At 33.2% G+C, this 23,579-nt stretch overlaps 1 protein-coding gene across 3 annotated transcripts; it reads right to left on the bottom strand.

The window, feature by feature from the left end:
* Positions 1-395: 395 nt before the first annotated feature.
* On the bottom strand, positions 396-22,756 carry LOC131149740 (probable aminotransferase TAT2). 3 transcript variants are annotated; one of them, XM_058100464.1, is made up of 8 exons: positions 22,446-22,756; positions 6,603-7,109; positions 5,607-5,946; positions 5,263-5,481; positions 4,991-5,050; positions 4,655-4,810; positions 4,437-4,530; positions 396-690 (listed from the first exon to the last, which is right to left on the bottom strand). In XM_058100464.1, exons 2-8 carry the CDS (start codon positions 6,851-6,853, stop codon positions 563-565), a joined length of 1,248 nt encoding a protein of 415 aa, XP_057956447.1. In that variant the 5' UTR covers positions 6,854-7,109; positions 22,446-22,756; the 3' UTR covers positions 396-562. The 3 variants fall into 3 exon arrangements, with proteins under 3 accessions (XP_057956447.1, XP_057956438.1, XP_057956455.1); XM_058100455.1 differs by having other exon boundaries at positions 6,603-7,034; positions 22,446-22,677; XM_058100472.1 differs by having other exon boundaries at positions 6,603-7,102; positions 22,446-22,660.
* Between the last annotated feature and the right edge of the window lie 823 nt (positions 22,757-23,579).

Here is a 23,579-nt window from a genome sequence, read left to right on the forward strand (position 1 = left end):
GCAGGATAAAGTCACTATTTTTTTTTTTTTTTAAATTTTTTGTTTTGAGCCCTTGAAATGATGTAAGAACTTCAACGAGTCCATTATTGTCTCATACAAGGAAAGATTTTCATGAATGTACTTTCTAAAACTAATCTATACATTTAAGTGACTAAAAATTGTTTCATATATTTATATATTAAGAAAATTCATTTGCCAGCAAATTAAATGCATTAATCAGTGGTTTTTAATTTTTTTAATGGCTAATGAGTGTTCCAGTAAGATTTTGGGGTGTCGCTGATGAGAAATTCCTTGGATAATTTTCCAACATAAAGAAATGGAATTTGATAAGCAAATGTATATTTCAAAAATTTAAGGATTAATATGTTCTGTTTGTCTTAGGAAAAAATGAGGGCTGGTAGGAAACTACGTAATTATTGTATTAGACTATTAGTACATTTCTAAAACATGATGAAAATGTACTTTAAATGATTATGGCATAATCTATAATAGCTATACAATGGAGTAGGATCAAATGTTTTTGGCATTTTTGGTTGTTTGCCTTGCGGCTCACTTGAACCCACTAGTACTTGAATTCTTGATTGGCATGCCTCTGGTAGAAAGCTTTCACCCTCCCTAATGCTTCTTCAAGAGAGGATGGCTCAACGGCAAAAGTGATGCGAAGCCAATTCTTCAGTCCAACAGCAGTCCCTGCATAAAAAAATGCGAATCATCAGATATTGGAAAATGAAAGAACCAGTAAGAGGCCATCGCAGACTCTAAAACTATTGCCTAGAAAATTTCTTTAAACCCTCTAGAATTTGTCTGTTATTCTTGTGCCATGCATTTCAAGGACCAATGCTACTTTTTCTAAGTTACTGTTGTCTGTAAATAAGGTCGCCAAATGTTTTTCAGAAGGAAAAAAAAAAAAATTCAAAAAATTGATTCTATAATTAGTTTAAATTAACATAGATGGTGTTTGATGATCTTTTTGGACACAAAATGGCCTATGTTAGATAAAACTGATGGGGAACACTTGACCGCTGAATCATAGCAAGTCAGCAAACTAGAACATGATGTATTACACAAACGTCACATTTGGTTGCAAAATGAAATGGGATGGGAATGGAATGGAATGAAAGTTTGAATGGAGAACATGAAGAAATTAGTGATAAATTCAATTCTGTTCTGATTCCATTCCATTACCAAACATGTGGAAAAGCTCAGATAGATGTAAAGAACTTCTAGAACCTATCCTTCCATTCAGTTAAATCTATTACCGACTCTTTAGTACTATAAACACAGTTACATGTGCAGACTAAACACAGACAGATGCTTACAGCAGCCAAGGTGAAACCAAACAGCTTACTGTAATTGAGAAGGAAAAAGAACAAAATTGAAACAACTCCTTGCTCCAAATCCAGTTTAGCCGATGTAAACAACCATGACTGCTTTAGGATTGTTCACAGCCAAAAGTAAGTTCTAAAAATGAAAGTAGTACCATTTGAATGTTTTGGTAAGTTGAAATTAAGGATAGTGGAATCAAGGAATTTAAAATCCTTGGATTTTAATGAACTATATCACTATGTGAACTTTAATGGTGAAATCCAAAAGATATAGAGTTCTGCTATACCAACTGAAAAGTTGGGGTAGGTATTTGTTAAATATGGATTACAGCATAAAAATGTGATTTCCAGAATGATGCCAGCACCTACAGCCCCTGAAAATGTGATTTCCAGAATAATAATATGAAAATCCTAAACTAGTTTGAAATGGAACATAGCCATGGACTCTCAATGACCATAATTATGTGAACAAGTATCAAACTTAGGCAACACTTCGGACATTATGGGTTAGAAAATTAGAAGAAAAGGCAGATGATACACGTTGCTTCCAGGCTATCTATTTTGATGGCCATGCTGTAAGGTTATGAACATTCGATTCAAAGGAGTTCTAGAATTGATTATAATAGAATAATGTAATTTATGTTATCTTTCAGAATATGAAAAGTAGAACTTGATGTTGACTTTTTGAGTTCGATCCCTGGGTTTGATAGTGACAAACCGTAAGTTACTTATGTGTGTATTCAGTGCTTGAGCAGACTTAACATTTTAGCGCACACATAAGGAAGAGATGGAAGCTAGAAGAAACAAAAAGACCATTTAATCCTGGCAGATTCCATGAAAAGTTAAAGAGCAAAAGAAGAAGAAGAAGAAGACAAAATTTGTTTTAAATTGTAAATGCATTTTTGTTTTATAATTTGGATTGTAACAATGCATTGCATACATGATAGATTTATGCTCAATGACTATAGACGGACCATAGGAAAATCAAAAGACAAGTCGACTGACGTCGGATTTTTGGGTCGAAATATGGGCAATATTGTAAATTGAAATGCCCTCGGTCGACCAACCGCTGTTGTGTTATAATCCAACGGTCAACCGAAACACTATTTGCCTAGAAGTCAAATGTTGACTTGTGTTGGTTGACCGACATGTTTTGAACTAACCTTCCTTAGTCAACTAAACGGTCAAATTTGACCTTTTTCACTTGCTTGGTCGACCGGTCATACAGTTTAAAAATGACTTGGTCGACCGAACCTCATGAACGGTTAACCGGCCTTTTTGCTTGGTCGACTGAACCCACGAAGGGTTCAGAATCACCCAAGGATGGTCGACCATCACACTTCTCTAGTTAACCGAACCTTGTTTAGACACTCAAATTTACACAGGTTGGTCAATCGAACCTCTCGAGTTGTCAGATTTTTACCGCAATAAATCGAGGTTAATTTTAATTAATCTTTTCCGAAATTCCCTTTGAGTCCCCAACGACTATAATTCTTAAGAATACTATAAATACCCCTTCATTTGTCTTGATTAAGAACTGGATTAGCATTTTTTATTAGCAAATTTTCTCTGAAAATCATTTTGTGCTAAAACCTCTCAAACTTCCACATTTTCATAAGCTCATTGTTAAAACTCTTTCTTATACTCTTTTGATTGCATATTTTTTAGAAAGAGTGCATTTGTTTTATTCATCTTCATTTGCAAAATCATTGCAACTTGAAGATTCATTAAACACTCAAATCTTGTGTGCATTTATATATACATCATTTTTAAAGCTTACTACTCTTACTTACTTGCATTGGTTGATATCAATTTTTGAAAGTAAGCTAAGTTGTTCCCATTGTATTTGATTGATAAATATCATTTGGCAAGAATTCTTATTTGCTTCTGAGTCTTGGCATCCTCATTACCAGATTTGAAAGCTTGCTTGGGCTTTTGATATAAAACATTTTAGCAAGCTTAGATCCTAATCTCTATTGTGCTTAATACTGAAAATATATTTGTTGAGATATCTGATTAGGGTTTCAACGTTCCTTTGATTGTTCATATATTATAATATTATATTGAATAAAAAAACTCACTCTCTCGCACATACATATATACAGATAGTATTGAGACTTGAGAGCTGATATATAACTTGACCAATCTCACTTGAGCATAAATACTTATCTATGAGTGCATTGGTTGTGTTGTGCGTATTGGTACATATTTGCTTATTGGAGAAGCATATAAATTGTACACAAAATCTGTATTAATTATTGTATTCCAGGCGTGGTCTGAAGAGGGTGTACTCTGCCCTATGACAGAGTGGATTGTAAAGGTTGGGGTCAGTCCTGTTAATGTGACCTGAGATTTCCCTTGCCTAGTAAGGAGAGGGAGGTTGTAATCGGTGCCGCTCCACCCGTAAGTGGGCATTTAGTGGAATGCTCTTACTTGTGAGCTTGAGGCAGGGACGTAGGCAATATTGGCCGAACCTCGATAACATATTGTGTGTCGCTTTCTCTTTCCCTTATCTCTTTACTTTCGGTATATGTATGCTTGCACTTAAATTATTGTGAATGTTTTATTTGGTTTGAATTTCTGCATACATATCTACTTGGGAAATACTGAGTTTGCTATAACTGTTATATCTTCTGCTCAGTGTTAAATTGTTGGGTGATTGGTATTTGTGTAGACAGACCCTACTTGTGATTAGGATTTAACCTAAGGAAAATTTTAAATTTCCAATTCATCCCCCCCCCCCCCTCTTTGGATTACACCAATTCCAACACTTGAACTCTCCAATGAGGGGAATCAATTTGAATGAGAAAATAACTGACTTGAAATAACATTAATCATATCAAGCAGTTGAAATTTTCATTATGCTATCATATGTTACAGCCAGATGGAATTAAATTCTGTTTCTGCCAGGCATATTCTCTTCAAACTTTCTCTGTCTTAATCAAGTTTTTTCACTCATTAGGGGTGAGAAGGATCAGAAAAGATAGATGTTACCACTGATTAGCCATTAAGAAATGCAAAAAGTACAGATAAAAGTTAATGTGATGTTTCTACTGATGAAGGATTTAAGGAAGCATATTCAATCATCAATTTAGGTGTTCAATTTCTCACCTGGAAGGATAATAACAGATTCCTCTTTGGCCAGCTTGAGACAGAAATCTATGTCATCACTTACGTCTTTTAGTAATGAAAGATTTAATTTAACCTGCATCGCCAAAAATAGAAAATACGAGTTGAACAAATGGTAAATGAACAAGTAAAAGCAAAACTAAGTATGCACCGATTTCAACCAACTCAAAAAAGAACTTCAAATTCTGTCTCTTCCTCACCATTACAGCCATGGATCCCTCTGGCTTGTGTGGGCAAGTAATGCAACCAATCTCCTTAATTTTTCTGCAGCAAATATCTGATGTCTGCTTTAGTATGTTCAAGGTCTTCATGTAGAAAACCTCTTCAGTTTGTGCAAGGATGCGGGGCACTGCAGCCTAACGCACCAAAAGATGAATATAAATTTATCTTTTTCAGCTCCAATTAGGAAAGCTTAGAGTCTAGACACTTCAGAGTAGAGAAAACAACAAATGTGAATAACAAGAAATATAAATTTATGCATAAAACCTCGTAAAATATGCATCACATGAGTTCTCTAAAACCAGGAAATTACAGACCTGAATAAATGTTGCTGGCCCCCCACAAATATCAAAGTACTTCTTAAGGCGTTCGACAACCTGAAAAGAAGGAAAGTAGGGTTGATTAGCATCATTAATATGCGTCATCTTGGTGAAGTTAGTCATGCAGAAAACTTCCACATCTGTTGCAAATGTAGGTCATTTAGCATGTGGGTGACAAAAATTATATGGTTCCTACCTATGTCTGAATTTGAGTACAAGGGAAAATTAAAAATAAAGCAATGTTTAAGCTGCGGAAGGAAAGAGAGAACCTTTGGGTTTTTAAAGGTGCCACAGAGATCATTTGTCACAAACCAGCCTAGTCGCCAGCCCGGTACTATCCATCTCTTTGATAGAGATCCAAGAGTAAGAACTGGAACAGTGGATCCAAAAACTCCCATAGGCACAAATGGGTTTTTCCCAAAAGCCAGGTGCCCATAAACCTCGTCTGCAATTACTAGAATTCTAAGCTTTTCTGCAGTTTCTGCAATCTAAATGCAGTGCACAAACAATTTAGCTGAACCCATATCATTGGAGGACGCTAATTGTAACTAGTAATTAAGCACTAATCTCTAAAATGTAGAATTAGCTTGAAGGCATTCTCTAGATCACTAACCTTCTTCAAGTGGTGATAAGAGTAAACACTGCCACAAGGATTTCCAGGATTTATAATAACCAATGCAACGGTGTTGTGATCTGCAAGGGCTTCTATAGCATCAACATCAACCTCCCAACCCCTCTCCGGGATAAGATCGAAATGCCGGACTTCAATGTGTCTAAAAGCAGCACAAAGTTCATAAATTGGGAACCCAGGCCTTGGAAGCAGGATATTAGCCCCGGGGCGATAGAGATTTGTTATTGCAGCATCAATAGCATGGGTGCAACCGGATGTGATGTAAACATCATCAGATGATAACTTATAAGGAAGATCACGAGATAGGTAATCTGCAATTGCTCTGCGAAGTAAAATAATCTATACAATCAATATCCTTTCCACCCAACAAGAAAAATAACACTTCGGAATGAATTTCGATGGCTACTGTTTGGGTATCTATGAATTCGTACTGTAAGGCTGTAGAAGATCAAGTGATTTCAACTGAAATCACTGCTGAAGATCAGGAGAATTGATCCAGCTGAATGCAGTCAATGACTACGGAAATACTTGCTGAAGTTTAGGGATGAAATTCAAATTCAAGTTTGAAGCCCTCAGAATCATATATCCACGTCCCTAAACTTCAGCAAGTATTTCAGTAGTCATTGACTGCATTCAGCAGGATCCTGATCATCAGTAGCGATTTCAGTTGAAATCACTTCATCTTCTACAAAGGCAGAGCATAAAGTTAAAAGTGCAGAAGTTTAATGGCACAGTGAACCATAGTAGATGAATTCAAAATATTCAAATTTCTCGAGCACCATCCAAGTAGAAATCCCAATCTGAGAAACTAAAGCTAGATTAAGCCAGGAAACAATGAAAAGAAATAACAAATGAAACAAATATCCAAAAGGCTGAGTTGCACAACATCATGTTTTAATTGAAGAGTGAACCAAACTATAAATAAACAACAAATTGAGAAAATAAATCCAATAAGCTGCAAGATTATAGCGCACTTACATTCTAGCTTGAAGAAGGCCAACAGTGGGGGCATAGCCATTGAAGTTTTGAGACTGAAGAGCATCAGCAACAGATTCTTCAGCAACAGGAGTGGTGTGAAAGCAGGTGTAGGCAGAAGGGTCGCCCATCCCCAGAGAAATGACTCTCCTCCCTTTCTTTTCATCTATGGTGGACATTATCAGACTAAGAATCCCCTTTATGGTAATACCCAAAGGAGCTCTCTCCGTCTCAATTCCTTTCTGATCACCCATTTCTTCTTCTTCTTCTTCTTGCTTTTTTTTTTTTTTTTTGTGTTGGGGGAATAATTAAAAATGGGTCTTCTTCTGCTCTCTGTGAAGGTTCAATTTATGGTGTTTGGAGTTGGAGCGAAGCGAGAGATAGGCTGGTTGGTGGAAGCAGTGCGCTCATGCCCAATGCCACACACGTTGATTTCTGAGTTGTGCATGCAAACAAGAAACCTTTACTGCTTTTTGTCTCATTGGGAGAAAGAATCAGATTTTCTGATACCTTGCAAAAATAGAGCAATTCCAAAACACATTTTTTTAACATCCTAAGCACTGGCTTTATTTTACAATCTAGGTTATATAAATCACGTCACTCTCCTATCGTACTTGAGTAAGTAGACTTCGCTTTCTATCCAACCAACTTTCTTTACTTATATTTATATTTATAATATAATTAATTAATCTTTTATTTTAATTTTCATGTTTGTATCCACCCGGAAGGCTTCTGTGGTGGATGATTTGTGGGACTTTGTAGCCATTATTTTCGTTATTTGTAGCTTCTTGGGTGGTCCTGGCAGCTTTGTCTCTTTGATGCTCTAGTTTGTGAAAAATTATATAACACACCTCTTCCTTTGCGTGTTCATATGTCTATATTTTAAATATTACATGTGATAAATTGGTTTTATATTCATTAATATCATAGAGAGATCCATTTTCAACATACCGACACACGGAGAATGAGATCCCTTGTATAATTTCTCATAATTTATTGGGTTGATTTGTCCATGCAGTGAGAGTCAAGTTATTCAAATGATAAAAATGAAATAAAATAAAATAATAGAATGAAGAAGGGTGCTTGCGGAAATGTAATGATCAAGGTAGACATGGCTAAGACTTATGATAAGGTCGATTGGCATTTTTTAAACTTGGTTCTGAAAAGTTTTCGATTATCTCGGAGATTCTATGGTTTAATGGCGGAATGTGTTTCCTCTCCTTGGTTTTCCATTATGATGAATGACACTTATAAAGGTTTCTTTAAACCTTCTCGAGGGCTTCGCCAAGGAGACCCTCTATCTCCTTATCTATTTATTATTTTACAAGAAGTTCCTTCTCGACTTCTAAAGAAAAATTTTATGAAGAATAAGATAGGAGTTTGCTATCATCCTCATGGGGCGCCTTTGGTATCTCACTTACTCTATACGGATGACATTCTTATTTTTGCTAATGGTAAGAGAAGTTCCATTCGAATGTCTATCAAGACTCTTAAGAAATATGAGGATTGGTCTAACCAAATGATAAATAAAGACAAGTTAAGTATTTCTTTTGTCAAAGATAATTGCTTATACTCGGAAGCGATCCTTGTTAAAGATGACTGGCTTCGCGGAAGGAGGATTCCCTACTACATACTTGGGTGTTCCTTTGGTATCGGGTCGTCCTCTGGTTTCTAAATTGAAGAAAAAGATAGCGGGTTGGAAATTTAAGCTTTTAACTAAAGGGGGCCGCTTAGTTTTAATTAACCATGTATTATCATCAATGGTGGTTCATCAATTGGCGGTAATTGACATTCCTAATATTGTCTACAAAGTTAAATTCTATGTTAACAAATTTTTTTTTTGGAGTGGAGTAATTGATAAAAGAAAAAGAAAATGGTGTTTCTGGCCTAATATATGTAAGCCTGTTTGTGAGGGTGGTTTGGGTATTAGGGATTTTGAGGAAGTAAAAAAATCATTGCATATGAAGTTTGTGTGGAGATTGTTGACGGATAATCTGTGGACTCAATTCTTTAAAGCCAAGCATTTGAATAATAGACACCACTTAATAGAAATCAAGCCAGATAAAGGAACCAGATTTTGGAGATCGATTGCTCGTGTGATACCTGAAGTATTAGAGCATGTTCGTGTTCAAATTAAAGAAGGGTCAGCCTCTTTCTAGTTTAATCGATGGTTAGCCTCCGGTCCCCTTTGTGTTAAGGTTCGGGAAATTAGAAACCATAAGCTTCGAACATGAGATTGTTGGGATTGAGATGGGTGGAATGTTGATTTATTAGTGGATATGTTGGGTGAAGAACAGACTAAGGAAGTAATGAACTCTGCTATTTCTTGTAAGGAGGGTCCAGATACAGTAATTTGGGAACCTTGAACAGATGGGCAATTTACCACGACAAGTGCTTGGGAAATTATAAGGGAGCGAAAAGAGGAATTCTTAGTTTCAAAATGGATCTGACATCCTATATTGCCAAAACGGGTGTCAATTTGTATATGGAAGTCTTGGTTCGCTTGTCTTCCGTTTGATACTCGTATTCAAAAAGTAGGTGTTCAGATGGCCTCTCGATGTGATTGTTGTTCAAATGCCAAGATTGAATCTCTAGATCATGTGTTTTGCATAAGATCTTTTGCTCAAGAGGTATGGAGACAAGCACCAGTGCATTGGGTGTTAGTTGTATGGCAACAAATACATGGAAAGCCAGAGTTAATTTCTAGTTTAATTGTGCAAGACAGGCCTCACAATTAGGCATTTTGGTAGGTCTCATATCTAGTCTCATCATTTGGAGACTTTGGACTCATTGATGTTGAGCTAGGATGAAATCAATTCATGATTCGATGAGAACTATGTGGCGTGATATTAAATATTGGCTGAGATCCATTTCGGACAAGTTAACTAAATGTGCACCTACTTCTTGCACAGATATTGTAGTCCTTCGTGCTTTAGATATTCAAGTTAAAAATGTGAGGGTTCGTCTTCCTCATGTTGTCAGATGGTGTATGTTGACCTTATAAGTCACGCCCTGTTTTGATTATGACAAATACTCATTATTACTAATGAGTGTTTGAGACTTTGTGCAGGAACCCAAACTTGTCAAGATCAAGATGCACGTAAAGCAAGTGAAGATTGAAGATCATATCTCATTGTATTGTAATATATAATTCAATCATTTGTTCTGTAATAGTAATTAGGACTTTACCTATAATAATCATCATACACATCACATGCATGATCAAATTCGTAAGTTCAAGATGAAAAATACCTTAGGTATTACCTTTCGATCGACCAAAAGACACCAAATTCTTTTGGTGTCTTCAAATTGGACCTAAAGAGACTCTAGAACACTCACCCTTGTATTTATTTGTGATAGACACTTGAATAGGGTGTTTGTGAATCAAAACAGGACCGAAATGCATACTTTGTGCACTTTCGGTTGACTGGCCCATGCAGTTCATTTTGCCCCGGTTGACCGAACTCGGTTTGGGTCAACATATTAACCTTGTCCCGGTGACCGAATTGTATAGTTCAATTAGCCCCCGGTCAACAAAAACCTCTTGAAGTCAACATTTTGACTTCCTGGTCAATCGAGCCCAAATTGTATTCCTACTGTCTGGTCGACCGAGGGTCCTCGGGAGAAGTCCCAATGGTCTAGTCAACCAAATCACCCAGTTCAAATCAGCCTGGTCGACCAAACCCCGGTAAAACTGAAAAATCATCTCGAACATGTACGTCTGGTCGACCAAGTCCCAAATTCAAAAATAGCCCGGTCGACCGAGCCATATGAACTTCGGCCGACCGAGTTTCTTAGGTTGCTGTGAATTTTTACCGTGGTTAATATTTTTAAAACAGGGTTTAAATGACTAATACATCATTAAACTTTTCTAATAATACCAGCCTTGTCCCTAACGGTAAAAATTCTTGGGGTGTCTATAAAAACCCCTTCATTTGAGAAAATTAGTAACTTGATTAACCTACTTGATTAATAAAATCTCTCTCAAGTTTAAAAATCCTACTACTCATTTTTATACTTCAATCACTTATACTTATCCTCTTTTATTGATCATACTCTCTGTTAGTTGATTGAGTGTTTACCTTTTTAGGTTTGCTCTCCCATTTGTATTTGATTGATTCGATTTTAACGAGAGCTGAACCGGAGTATTCTTATGAGGCTTTGTTCATAAGCCTATCATAAGAAGACTTGCCTAAGCTTCTAAGTATTGCATTTGTGTTGCAATATCTTAGGAAGCTTGTATTTGTCTTTGTGTTGCAAATTTTTTTTCAAAACATACTCAAATATCTTGTGTGATTTATATTGATATATCTTTGAGAAGATATTTGCGTTTGTAATATAGATCTTTGTTGCAATATCTATTTGCATATCATTTGCTGAATACAAAGGCTATACATCTTTTGCAAACCAAACATATACGTCATCTACTATTTACGTGATTGATATATCCTTCAAACTAATACATTTGAAACTTGCTTGACATCTTTGTGTGAATCTGTTGATTGAATATCTTATGATACAAAGATTACTTGTTGATACTCTCACGCACTCATTACACTGATAAAAAATACATTTGAGAGTTGAAATATTCGACCACACTGAGCTTACATATTAAATCATATCGTGGTGTATGTGACTGAGCGTATATGGGTACACATCTACTTTACTTGAAAGCATAATCAATGTACCGTTTCATTTATTGAGTAAAACTGTTGTATACTAGGCACGGGCCTGAAGAGGGAGACTAGCTCTTTGAAATAATTTCGGATTGGCTTAGACCCGGTTAGGAAAGTTAGGTGCGCCATCCTTTTAAGGCGTGTAAGTTGAGGTTAGCCCCGCTAATTGACCTGGTTGTAAAGGTTGAGGTCAGCCTTGTGCTAATTGACCTGGTTGTAATCGATGTCACTCCACCCTTTAAGTGAGCCTTTAGTAGAATCCTCAGGATTGCGAGCTAGAGGCGGGGACGTAGGCACAGTTGGCCGAACCCCGATAACATATCGTGTGTTTGTTTATATTTTCACACTCTATATTTACCACACATATATGTTATGGTGTGAATGATGCGCATAATTTAAATTTCCGTACATCATATCTACTTACGCATTTGGGATTGTATAGAAAGACCTTAGGTAACTAAATCATATTGATTTCTGATTTAACCTAGGAGAAAAGTTTAAAATTCCAATTCACCCCCCTCTTGGGAATACACCAATTCGAAAAGTGTAAACCTGTGATAGGTTGGGTTAAGTTGAATGTGGATGAAAGCTGCAAAGGTAACCTAGGTAATTGTGGTGGTGGATTAGTGATAAAAGATGAAAGAGGATTACTTAAAACATCTTTTTCCTCATTACTGGGTTATGGAACCAATAATATGGCTCAATTGAAAGCGATTATTATAGGAATTAATCTGTGCAAAGATCTTGGATTTGATCAAGTGGAGATTGCATGTGACTCTGCTTTGTTGGTTTAGTGGATTAATTTTGGGAAGTGTTTGGCTTGGAACTTATGGGAATTGTGGGACGAGCTTGTGTTAGCATTAAGAGGCATACATTATAAAGTGCAACATATTTACAGGGAGGTGAATCAAAGTGAAGATTTCTTTGCCAAGTAGGGTGAATCTAGTATATCTCAATCATATAGTTGCCAGGATGAGCTTCCACAGGAAGTTAGGAGAATGATTTGATTGGATTTGTTGGAATTTCCTTCCTTGTGCTCGTTATGCTTTGTGCTAGTGTTTGTTAAGGTTGGAGTGGTTGGTTTATTTCTCGAGATTTTCCGGAGTTTTTTTTGTTTTACACTTATAGTTGTTTAGTTCTTATTTATTTATTTGGTTGTTGGTCATTGGTTTATTAGTTTTGAATAAGTTGGTTAAGTCAGTTTTAGATTCTTGGGGTTTGATTTTGTTTTCCCCAAGTCTTAAGGTTGGAATCACAGTATTCCTCCGCCATAAGTGAGAGGTTTTCTAATAAAGATAGGAGGTGCCGCCCTCTTTTTCAAAAAAGAAAAAAAGAAAAAAGAAGAAGGTTGTTTTCTAGTTGATCCTTGCATGGGGCATGAATGTTCAGTCGCTCATGTCAAACATGTTTTCAAGGCTAATTTATTAATTTGTTTAATAAAGACATCTTTTCAAGGCGCGCATGTATGACTAACTTTACAACTTATTAATTTGTTTAATAAGAGAGGTGAGTTTGTAGGGAGTTCAAGAAAGAAAGAATTTGTAAAAGGGTTCACCTCTGAGTTTTTCCTTCTATACATATCTTTTCTTGGATTAGAAAAAAATAATAATAATTTGTGGGGTTTTCACATTTATGGGGAGAGAAATGATATATACACTCTTGTTGTATTTTTTTATACACCTTGATATTAAACTCTAGCCATATTACTTGATGTTGGACTCAAGTTGAACCTCGTAATTTTTTTGTGTTTCTTTTGTTTCTTGCAATTTCGTTGTCTCTTTACCAATTGTGGTGTAGGTGGTCCTTGTGGCCCAACAAAGTTAGAGGTTGCTTTGAAAGATGAACAAAATTAGAGAGGCAAAGAGATAAAAAGGACTCTATGTTTGATTGTATTCTTAGTTAGTGCACGAGGACACCTACCTCTCTTATGCTCATTCACATGAAGGTTGCCATGTTACAAATTTTGGTTGGGGAAATGTAATTGTCTTCCCCGTGCATGTCTCTATTACATCCCATGTAAGGAGTTATAGCTTATCTCAAAGTAAAACTACCCATTCTTTAGTCATGTTACATGTAGGTCTTTGTCTTTATGGGCCCAAAACTATCTTGGCTATGGTTCATGAGTAATTTTATCATGTTATGAAAATGGTCATGTAGTTTATACATGGCTGATTTAACCTGCTTATGACCTAATCATATGACCTACACGTTATAGACCTAACCCCTAATCTAGGCATGCCTCCTTAGTCATATGGTATGAGCATTGCAAATCTAACTTGTGCATTTGGTGAACCTAATTTGCTCGATATCAGGTCACTTGCACATGATAGTACCTCCTAACCCTTTTATGCTCATTCCCACAAAGGTTGCCACGTGGCCAATTTTGATTAGGAGAATGTAATTAACTATCTTCCCTATGCATGTCTTTCTTATAGAGTTCTAGCTTAGGTAAAACTATCCACTCTTTGATTGTGTTATATGTAGGCTTTTGTTGTTATGGGCGTAAAACTATTTTGGTCATGGTTTGTGGGTGGTTTTCTTATGTTATGAAATGGTCACATAGTCTACACATGATTGATTTGACTTGCTTATGGCCACGTGACTTGCATGTGGCCGACATATGACCTGTATGCATGTGACAAACCTAACTTAATCATCGCATGTCTCCTTAATCATATGGTATGTGCATGGTAGATCTAACTTGGACATGTGGCTAACCTAATTGCTTAAGATCAAGTCATCTACACATGATAGATTTCAATGATAGAAAACTTTTATATATAATAACCAACATGATCTTCAATCATCATGAACTCGACATCTATTTTACCTTTCTGCGGAAAACAAATAAACCATAACACAAACTTCACATATCGGAATCAGTTATATCCAATCATTCGAGAAAAAAACACCTTGGAGAATCCGAAGAAATCGTTTCTCCCACTTTTCCTTATTCTCTTTCCTTCACCGAATTTATGGGATTTCCTGATGATCAGAGAGTAGAGACAGAGAAAGGACAATTTCCCATATGCTTTTTCTTTACTTGTAGCTCACATCACTTTGATGCTAACTTTCTTATCTTCTTTTCTTTTCAGCTAGAGAGCTTCTTTTTTTTTCCTTCCTTTTTCCTTTTCTGATAATCTTTCTTTGCTTAGCTTAACTTGATATATAGCTTGCCCTTACAGCTACTCCCTATAACAATAGCTAATTATGTATAGGAATAACCTTCCAACTTCCACCATTAATATCTCATTAATTCTAAGCTAATCATTTTCTATTAACCCATTAATTTTTCATTCAATATCCTTTAACATATGGGCATATACCCTTCATGTGGGACCCATATAATTCATATGGGACATATCCTTTGGGACATAAATGCTACATTCTCCCACTTGACCCATATGAATGATATTAATATGAATTAACAAATAACCATAATGTGTACAAAATATTAGCTTATTTATACTTTTAATGAGATTACCATAATATCATAATCAAGTAACCTATTAGCACAAGTCATTTGCGGTAAATATCATTAGAGCAACATCTTCCCTTCCATGTACCACAATTGCTAATAAACCACTTAACCATGATCCATAATAGGAAGTTACCATACTGTCTCTATAATGTCTTTGTCAAAGACCATTTCTGTTTAACAGTAATTCATCTCCATAATCACGTGATTGATTGTAAATAGAAATAACGTTCAGAAACACTTTTATTAATATCATTATATATGTTATAGAACAAAACATAAAGATCTACTATCATACATTAGGGATTACGACAAATACCCATGTGATCAGCATATTCCCTTAAATGCCTTTGGTGTCAATCCCTTTCATTCAAGGATCTGCTATCATGAGTTTAGTCCTTATTTATCACAATTGATTAATAATAATTTTTTTTAAAAGCAAACTAAAATTACGTATATTCATGTAATACCAATTTGGTAGAATTATATTTTATAAATATTTGCAAGACACATAAATTCAGGAAATCAATTATTTTGCATACCAATTAGCTAAAAATGAAATTTGATTCTTTAAAGCCAATCTCAAAATTACTTGAAAGGATAAAGAATGTCCCTTTATCTAATTTGTTATAACACTTAAAAAACACTAACTAACAATTCTTTTCCACCTGAAAAAGAATGCACGTATAAATAAAGAAATTGTGAGACTTATGTATGTTCATTATATAAAACTTCTAAACAGTTGGAATGACTTTAATAATTTTATATTAACAACAAAAATAATAAAATCAAGCCTTAAGTGTCACTAGGTGGGATCGATTATATGAATATTTTTTCACTAATTTATGCGATCATGGACTATCTTTTGACAGAAGCAGTGCTATTAAATCCTTACTCACTATCTCCTTTCAAGTTATTTTATGTCTACCCCTACCCCTTCTACTGCCCTCCACAATAACTGTTTTCATCTTTCTCACTGGTACACTATGTGGCCTACATTACAAGTGTTCCTACCATCTTAATCATTCATCCCTTATCTTATTTTTTATAGGAGTTACACCTAACTTACCGCAAATATGATCATTCCTTAATTTATTTTTCAATATTATATCACTCATCCATTTAAGCATTCTCATCTCGTCAACTTTTACTTTTTGGATATTCTATTTCTTCGTTGCCCAATATTCTGATCCATATAGCATAGCTCGTCTTATAGTCGTCCTATAAAACTTTCATTTTAATTTTAAGAGTATTTTACGATCATAAAACACACTTAAAGCACTTCTCAATTTTATCCAACCTGCTTTAACTTTATGTATTATATCATCTTTAATTTCTCATTCAACTTGCATAATAGATCAAAGGTATCGAAATCTACAAGTGCTATTTATTTCTTCATCATCAAGTTTAACTTTATCACCAATATTCCTCCTACTATTATTGAAATTACATTTCATATATTCTGTCTTATTTCTACTTATCATAAAGCCTATAAATTTCAAATCTTTTCACCATAATTCTAACTCAGTCTCTACTCCGCCCTTGGTTTCATAAATTAATACAATATCATCTGCAAATAACATACATCATAGAACCTCATTTTGAATACTCTTAGTTAGTTGGTCCATCACTAAAGTAAAAAGATAAGGGCCCAAGTAGATTGGAAATTCTCTAGTTTCTCTATTTATATATAGTCCTTACATTAGTCATTACTTCATCATACATATCTTTAATGACATCAGTATACCTACTACATACACCTTTTTTTTTTTCTAAAACCCAACATAGAACTTCCCTAGGTATCCTATCATATGTTTTCTCTAGGTCAATAAATACCATATGCAAGTTCCTCTTCTTTTCACTAAAATTTTTCATTTATCTTTTTAAAAGATATATAACTTTTGTTGTGTATCATCTCTTAGGCATAAAATCAAATTGATTTTCTGAGACCTTCGATTCTAACCTTAATATTTGTTTAACAACCCTTTCCCATAGTTTCATCGTATGACTCATAAGTTTAATTCCAGGATAGTTATTACAATTTTTATCACTTTTATTTTTATATGTATGTATAAAGTGTTTTTCCTCCATTCATCTGACATTTTTTTAGTTTTTATAATTGTATTAAATAAATTAGTTTACCATATAATTCCGTTATCATTTAAGCATTTCCACATTTTAATTGAGATGTTATCTGGTCGTATAACTTTCCCATTTTTCATATTTTTTTAGAGCAAACTTAATTTCGTTAACTCTAATTTTGCAAATAAATCTCATTTTTTTAGCATTTTCCTTATTTGTCAAATATAAGTTTAAGCCTTCTATTTGGTTTACATTAAACAAATTACTAAAGTAACTTCATCATCTTTCTTTAATGTCTTCGTCCTTAACCAAAACAATATTATTCTCACTTTTTATATATTTTACATTTCCTAAGTCCTTATTCTTCCTTTCTCTAGCTTTAGCAAGTTTATATATATTTATTTCCCATTCTTTTGCATCTAATATATCATACAAACTATTAAATGATCTACATTTAGTTTCATTAAATGTTTTTTTTGCATTTTTTCTCACCTCCTTCTACTTTTTCAAAGTTATCAATGTTTCTACATTTTTGCCACGTTTATACTAAATTTTTTTTGTCTTTATGACCTTTTGGACATCTTTATCCCGTGGTATATCTTAAACACAAAAAAAAATAAAAATGAACCTTAGAAAAACTATAATAACTACTACTCGATTATTGCTAGGAGAAGCGGCTTGATCGAGAGTTGGTTTACTAAACAATTAGATAATAATTGTGTTTGAACCACTTTTATTCAGAATCCAATCAAATTCAGTGTATTACAAAATGGATATCTGTTTTCCTTTTCCTTCTTTTTTTTTTTGGTTCAATTGAACATTCACATTGAGCCTATAATATACAATGTTAGATAGTCATCTACCATCTCATATTACCTCTCTCTCTCTCTCTCTCTCTCTCTCTCTCTCTCTCTCTCTCTCTCTCTCTCTCTCTCTCTCTCTCTCTATTAGAATTCAAGTAAAAGCTCTAACACGTAAATCCTTTTTTTTAATGATTGGAATGTCCCGGTGAACAATTGAGTATGTATTTTTGACTTGTCAAAAAATGTGAGTCTAGCACTCTTGATAAATCCAATTTGCCTTAAAACAAAGTTATGCCTAATTAAGTCATGTGATAAACTCAAGACTCTCTTGATTAAATAGTCAGTATTTGAGTCTTGACACTTACGATTTTTCACTTGAAATAATACCTTAGTATTTAAGTAGAAAAAGATAAAGGAATTAACCTATTATGTTGATAGTTTAATTGGGTATTCAAAAGAGTTCGAACATTATTATTTTATAATAATAATAATAAAAAACTAGCCTCTTAGCCAAAAACAAAAGAGCGGTGGAGAAATCCAAATGCAAATTAATAAATATGGAATAAAGTTGATTTGGTTAATTGGGGGGAGGAGGAACATGCGTGTACGTACTTCACATGGAAAACACGCACAGAAAAGAGTGGCGCAAGGCAAGGCAAGTTGCCACAAACAAAACCACAACTTGCCTTGTCCCACTTGGTTAACTAATTGTAGGAGGCCCACCTTGCTCTCGTCACTTCTACCATTCCTCCTTTTTTGTTTTTAATATACCCGCAAAAATAAAATTGGAATAAGAAGGAGAAAATAGAATTTAAAATTTTATATTTAAATTTATGTGAATTTAGATAAAATTTAATATAATTTTATAATATATTTTGTTTAAATTGACACAGATCCAAATTTAAAACTTAAGATTGAAGCTCTGATGCGTGGGGTTTGTAAATTTGTTTGAGCACTTGAGTACAAACAAAATAAATTAATGTATGAATAAAGTTTTATAAATGGAAGAAATATCAACTTGATTAGGTTAAAAATAAATAAGATTCACTTAGTTTCAGCATAGAATTCTATGTACAGGTTGAATCTTGAAGTTTATATTTTGTAAATTAATTTGCGTATACAATGAAAAAGTTAGTGGGAAAATGAGTGTAAGCTAAATTCTTGTTATGTACTTCGGAGACAAAAAGTGATCACATTAATTAGAAATGACGACAAGATTATCAAGGGATGCGATTTTTTGTACATTAATTTGATGATAAGATTTGAGAGATGATAAACTTAGTGATTTGTAATCCACACGATAGGGTTACGAAGGAAATTGATAAGATTAATCATCTCCCTTTTCTACGATGCACAACAAGGATCCTTTTTTGGCTCTCTTTAGTCCTATGTCTCTTATCCCTAGGAGGTCTTCCTCCACTAGCACTTTTTTTTTTTTTTTTTTCTTCAGAAAACTCCATTTATTCCGGTATCGGCCTATATTTCTTGGTTTTATTATTATTATTATTATTATTATTGCTTTTTTTCATTTTGAATTCTTATTTATAGTCTCCAATCAAAGGTGGGAGAGAATGGGAGGAGTAGATAACAATTGACCTCAACATGGGTTTAATAAATGCTCATTGCTTGAATTTGGGCCGACCCACATAAATAAAGGGCCCTAGCTCTTGAATTGATATGTACCCACAACCCGAGGGTGGCCCATTTTGTGAACTGATCCCCGGCCCAATAGCTTCACTCATGAATTGGAGCCAGCGGAGTCTAATCGTTGTGGGCCTCATCCTTGGCCCAGCCCATTCTCGAGAATGAATTAGGGCATCCCCTCCCTATCAAGTTTCAACAGCCCGCTCTAATGGATTAGGGCCTCATCCTTGGCCCTCTAGAACTCTGGATTCAATTCTTTTCAACTTAAAAATATATCTAAAAAATAAAAATAAATTAAAATTTTAGTTAAAAGATAATCACTCTCCTTCGTTTTGCAAAAAGACAAGGATCTCGTTTAAGGTTTCGAAAATCTGACAATTCTCCCATCTAATTTTGCAAAAAAACATAGACCTCTCTTAAGGTTTTAAAAATTTTATAAACCATAAGGTTTGATGAAAAGATGTAAATGTTTTCTCAGTTCCAAAAACTCAATGATATCTCTTAGGGTCGATTTGGATTAAGGATTTTGATTGGAAAAAAGGAAAGTAAAAAAAGAAGAAGAAGAAAACTCATTTTCTGCTGTATTTTTTCCTCAATACCAAAGACTATTAAATTTTTTTTATTATTTTAATATGGTTAAAATATAGAAAAATCAAATATAAGTGATGGATAAAATCATAATTTTGTTCATTCATTTGTTTACTTTTTAATTTCTTTCCTACTTTCATTGATAAGCAAATATGAAAAAGTGGACTTCTTCATATTTTTATTTCTTTTTCCTAACATTTTTAAAATTCCAAATAGTGTTTTAGGGTCCGTTTGAATCAAGAATTTTGTTTGAAAAATGGAAAGTAAAGGAAAATAAGGAGAAAACTCATGTTCTCTTGTATTTTTCTTCTCTATTAAATATTATAAACAATAAAAGTTTATTTTAATATTATTAAAAATTAAGAAAACCAAACATTAATAACGTTTAAAATCGAAATTTAATTTATAGATTGATATATATATATATATATATATATATATATATATATATTCTCACTTTTTGCTATAATCAAATATGAAAATGTGTATTCTTTGATATTTTTCTTTCATTTCCTCAATATTTTATGAATTCCAGACAGATTGACAAAAATATATGAATTTCTTATATTTGGTAAAAATACAAGTATAGAAAAGGGATAATAAAATGGGTCAAAAATTAAATATTAAAAAATCTAAAAATATTTAAAATTTCATTTTTAATGGTATTTGATTGCAAATGGTAAATACAACTCATGATGAATTTTTTCATATCTCTTTTCAATCTCATTTATTCTCAAACAAAATAGGGTAAGAAGAAAAAAGACACACCCTTCCAATTTCGATTTCAAATGTTGCCTTTCTCCACGAGATCTTGAGTGGCACTTAAAAATCTTACCAATTAATTAATTTAAGATAAATTAAATAATAATTACCTTAAAATAGGCTCAAAGTCAAATAAACCAAACAATAATAACAACCAAATTGAACCGTAAGTTTTAATGCATAAATATTTTTTCATCAATTTATTCGATTGTTGACGATTTATTTTAATAAATTTAAGATCCTAAAATCAGAAATGACCAACAAAAAAAAAAAAAAGAGCACAATCTTAATCTTAAAATTCTAAATAAAAATAGATGATGAACCGCGCCCTTCTTTCAACTTTTATTATTAAGCATATTATTATATTAAAGTATTAAAATGGAATGAAATAAAAATGAATAATTTTTTTAAAAAAAATAAAATTATAAATGTTATTTTATTTATATTAATTTATTTTTGTATTTTTAAATTTGGGGGGCTAAAAGTAAAAAAAGCGGTGATAAGGACAAGACATCTCATCTATGATTGGACGAGATAAGACTAGTCCTTGGTCTGTGCAATGATAGAGATTCAGGAAACCGCCACGTGGCAGACCAGGGGACTTCCCATCCACAAAAGGAGCAGTGATGATGCAATCATCAACGGCCGCTTTTAATGCAATACCATGTATAGAGATGGACAGTTGTAGAGTAGTCACATACAATTACTGCTCTCCTCTCATAATATGATTTTTTAGATATCATTTCTACGGTGTTCCTAGTCAGTGTTATCGATGATGACTAGACGAGGCCGGCATCGCCCTCATACCGTTGAATCTTTAATGGTATTCTGTGGACTGTGACCTCCTTAGGCACCTCCGACCCTAAGATCTTATATATATGGGGCTTATCTCATGATGAATTCCCCACCTTATCTGCTCTTACTTTCTTCGAATATTTTTATTTTTATTTATTTATTTTCAATATAATTTTTGTAAGTTTCAATTTTTTAGTATGATTGGTCAATTTTAATAAAGTATATTAATTTAGGCAAAAAACATTAATCTTTTCGAAATTTAATAAAAAGACAGTCACCTTTCTTAAAGTTTCAAGAAATTTAAAGATCTCCCCAGAGGACCTCTCATTTGAGAATAAAAAATTCACAAATGATACTCCTTATATTATAATTATTTAGTTCTATTTTAATCTATTCCAAAATTTTCAAACTTTCCACTCAACTTGAACTTTATTATATCGTTGATTCAAGGTATGAGCTTGATTCATTAGGAATTGAAACTAAAATTCAAGGAGAACTAAAGCTTGAAACTAAAATTTGACCTGATTTTGTTTTTTAAACAAAAAATAAAAATAAAATAAAATAAAGTTCAATTCTAAGCTATAACTCAACTCGAACTTTGTTACGCTCTTTCATCAAGATTTGACTTTGTTATAAATTAAAATTTCCTACTCATAATTGAACTTGGACATTAAGTTCAAATTAAGCCGACAACCATCGAACATAAAGTTTGTAATTCGAACTCAAAAGTAACTTCATCCAATTAAACCAAACTTGGAGTACTACTATAACTAAGAGCTCCTTTGGTTGGTAGCCCTCCATACACCTCTAGAATCAAACTCAGTTCAAACAACAAAAGAGAAATTGTATATTAATAAAAGATTCAAACTTTAATCGACTCATAAAATTAAAAACACAAACGCACAGTAATCAAAGGATTGAATAACAAAATTTTTCATCGATCTTTTGAAGGTAAATCATATGATCTAATTATAATTGCACAATTATATTAAAAAGAGCAGAGCGAATGTGGACATACCTCCAATTGTGAGAAGGAAAATAATTAAAGTAGTGGAAGATGGTATTGTCCTAGTGCTTTGATCTGAACTCGCTTCACCGATCTGCTGCTTCAGTTCGTGTATATACTGGTTCATTCAATTCGTACTCTAGTTTAATTTCTGAGTTGATGTCTGCAGTTATGTGTGTATATATATATATTCATAAGCAGAAAAGGTAGCTAGCTAGAGCAGGATCAGGTTGAACTTGAAGATGGAAGGTGAATTAATATTTGTTCTTATTAATTATTAGCGAATTCCACGTCAGAAGATTGGATCGACGAATGATTAATGAGGGTATAGTGTGTTAATTTGTTTTTTGTTAATAATAAATAAAATTAAATAGGCAGTGAGATAAGATCAGTGGGGGTCTCGAAGAGGTGAGCTGGAAGAAACCCCCTCTCCTACGTTTCTGTACTGAGAAGATATCACAAGGAAGAGCTATATATATATATATATATATATGACAAAAAGAAGTTAGAAAGAATAAAAAGGAAACTCATGCAAATGTTTGTGATGACGTAGGTGGGATGCATGAAGGCCCTACACATTTTAATTTTCTGCAAAATTTTCCTTAATAATAATGATGATAATGATAATACCTATTCAACAAGAACATTAATAACTTTATAATATTTGCACCTAATAAAAAGTTCTTATGGGATCCTTTTATAGGAGTTTTTTTTCTCGTTTTATCCATTTTTTTAAAAATATATTAAATAATATATTTTTTAGAAAAATATTTTCCGGAATAACTCTAACGTAATCTCACTACTTCGACTAGTAAGATTTGCCACGTGTCATTCCCACAAAAAAATTATTATTTAATATATTTTTAAAAAAAATGATAAATCGGGAAATAAATTCTTCTGCGTAATAAATTGAGAAATAAATTCTTTTAATACATATTTTTTTAAAATAATAAATTATGAAATAAATTCTTTTACGTAATAAATCGATTTATCATTATTATAATAATAAATGATAAATTTATTACACAGAAGAATTTATTTTTAATTTATTATTTTTAAAAAATATATATTAAAAAAATTTATTTCCTGATTTATTATGCAGAATAATTTATTTCCCGATTTATCATTTAAAAAAAAATTATTTAA

The sequence above is a fragment of the Malania oleifera genome, chromosome 1 (genome assembly GCF_029873635.1).
Source record: "Malania oleifera isolate guangnan ecotype guangnan chromosome 1, ASM2987363v1, whole genome shotgun sequence".
NCBI classification, from domain to species: domain Eukaryota; kingdom Viridiplantae; phylum Streptophyta; class Magnoliopsida; order Santalales; family Ximeniaceae; genus Malania; species Malania oleifera.

What these genes read in the sequence shown, in the direction of transcription:
- LOC131149740 (XM_058100464.1), bottom strand. Translation starts at nt 6,853, where the DNA reads ATGGGTGATCAGAAAGGAATTGAGACGGAGAGAGCTCCTTTGGGTATT. An exon ending in GGCCTTCTTCAAGCTAGAAT is followed by an intron (nt 5,947 to 6,602) that starts GTAAGTGCGCTA and finishes TTTACTTCGCAG; the next exon opens with AGCAATTGCAGATTACCTAT. An exon ending in CTTATCACCACTTGAAGAAG is followed by an intron (nt 5,482 to 5,606) that starts GTTAGTGATCTA and finishes CACTGCATTTAG; the next exon opens with ATTGCAGAAACTGCAGAAAA.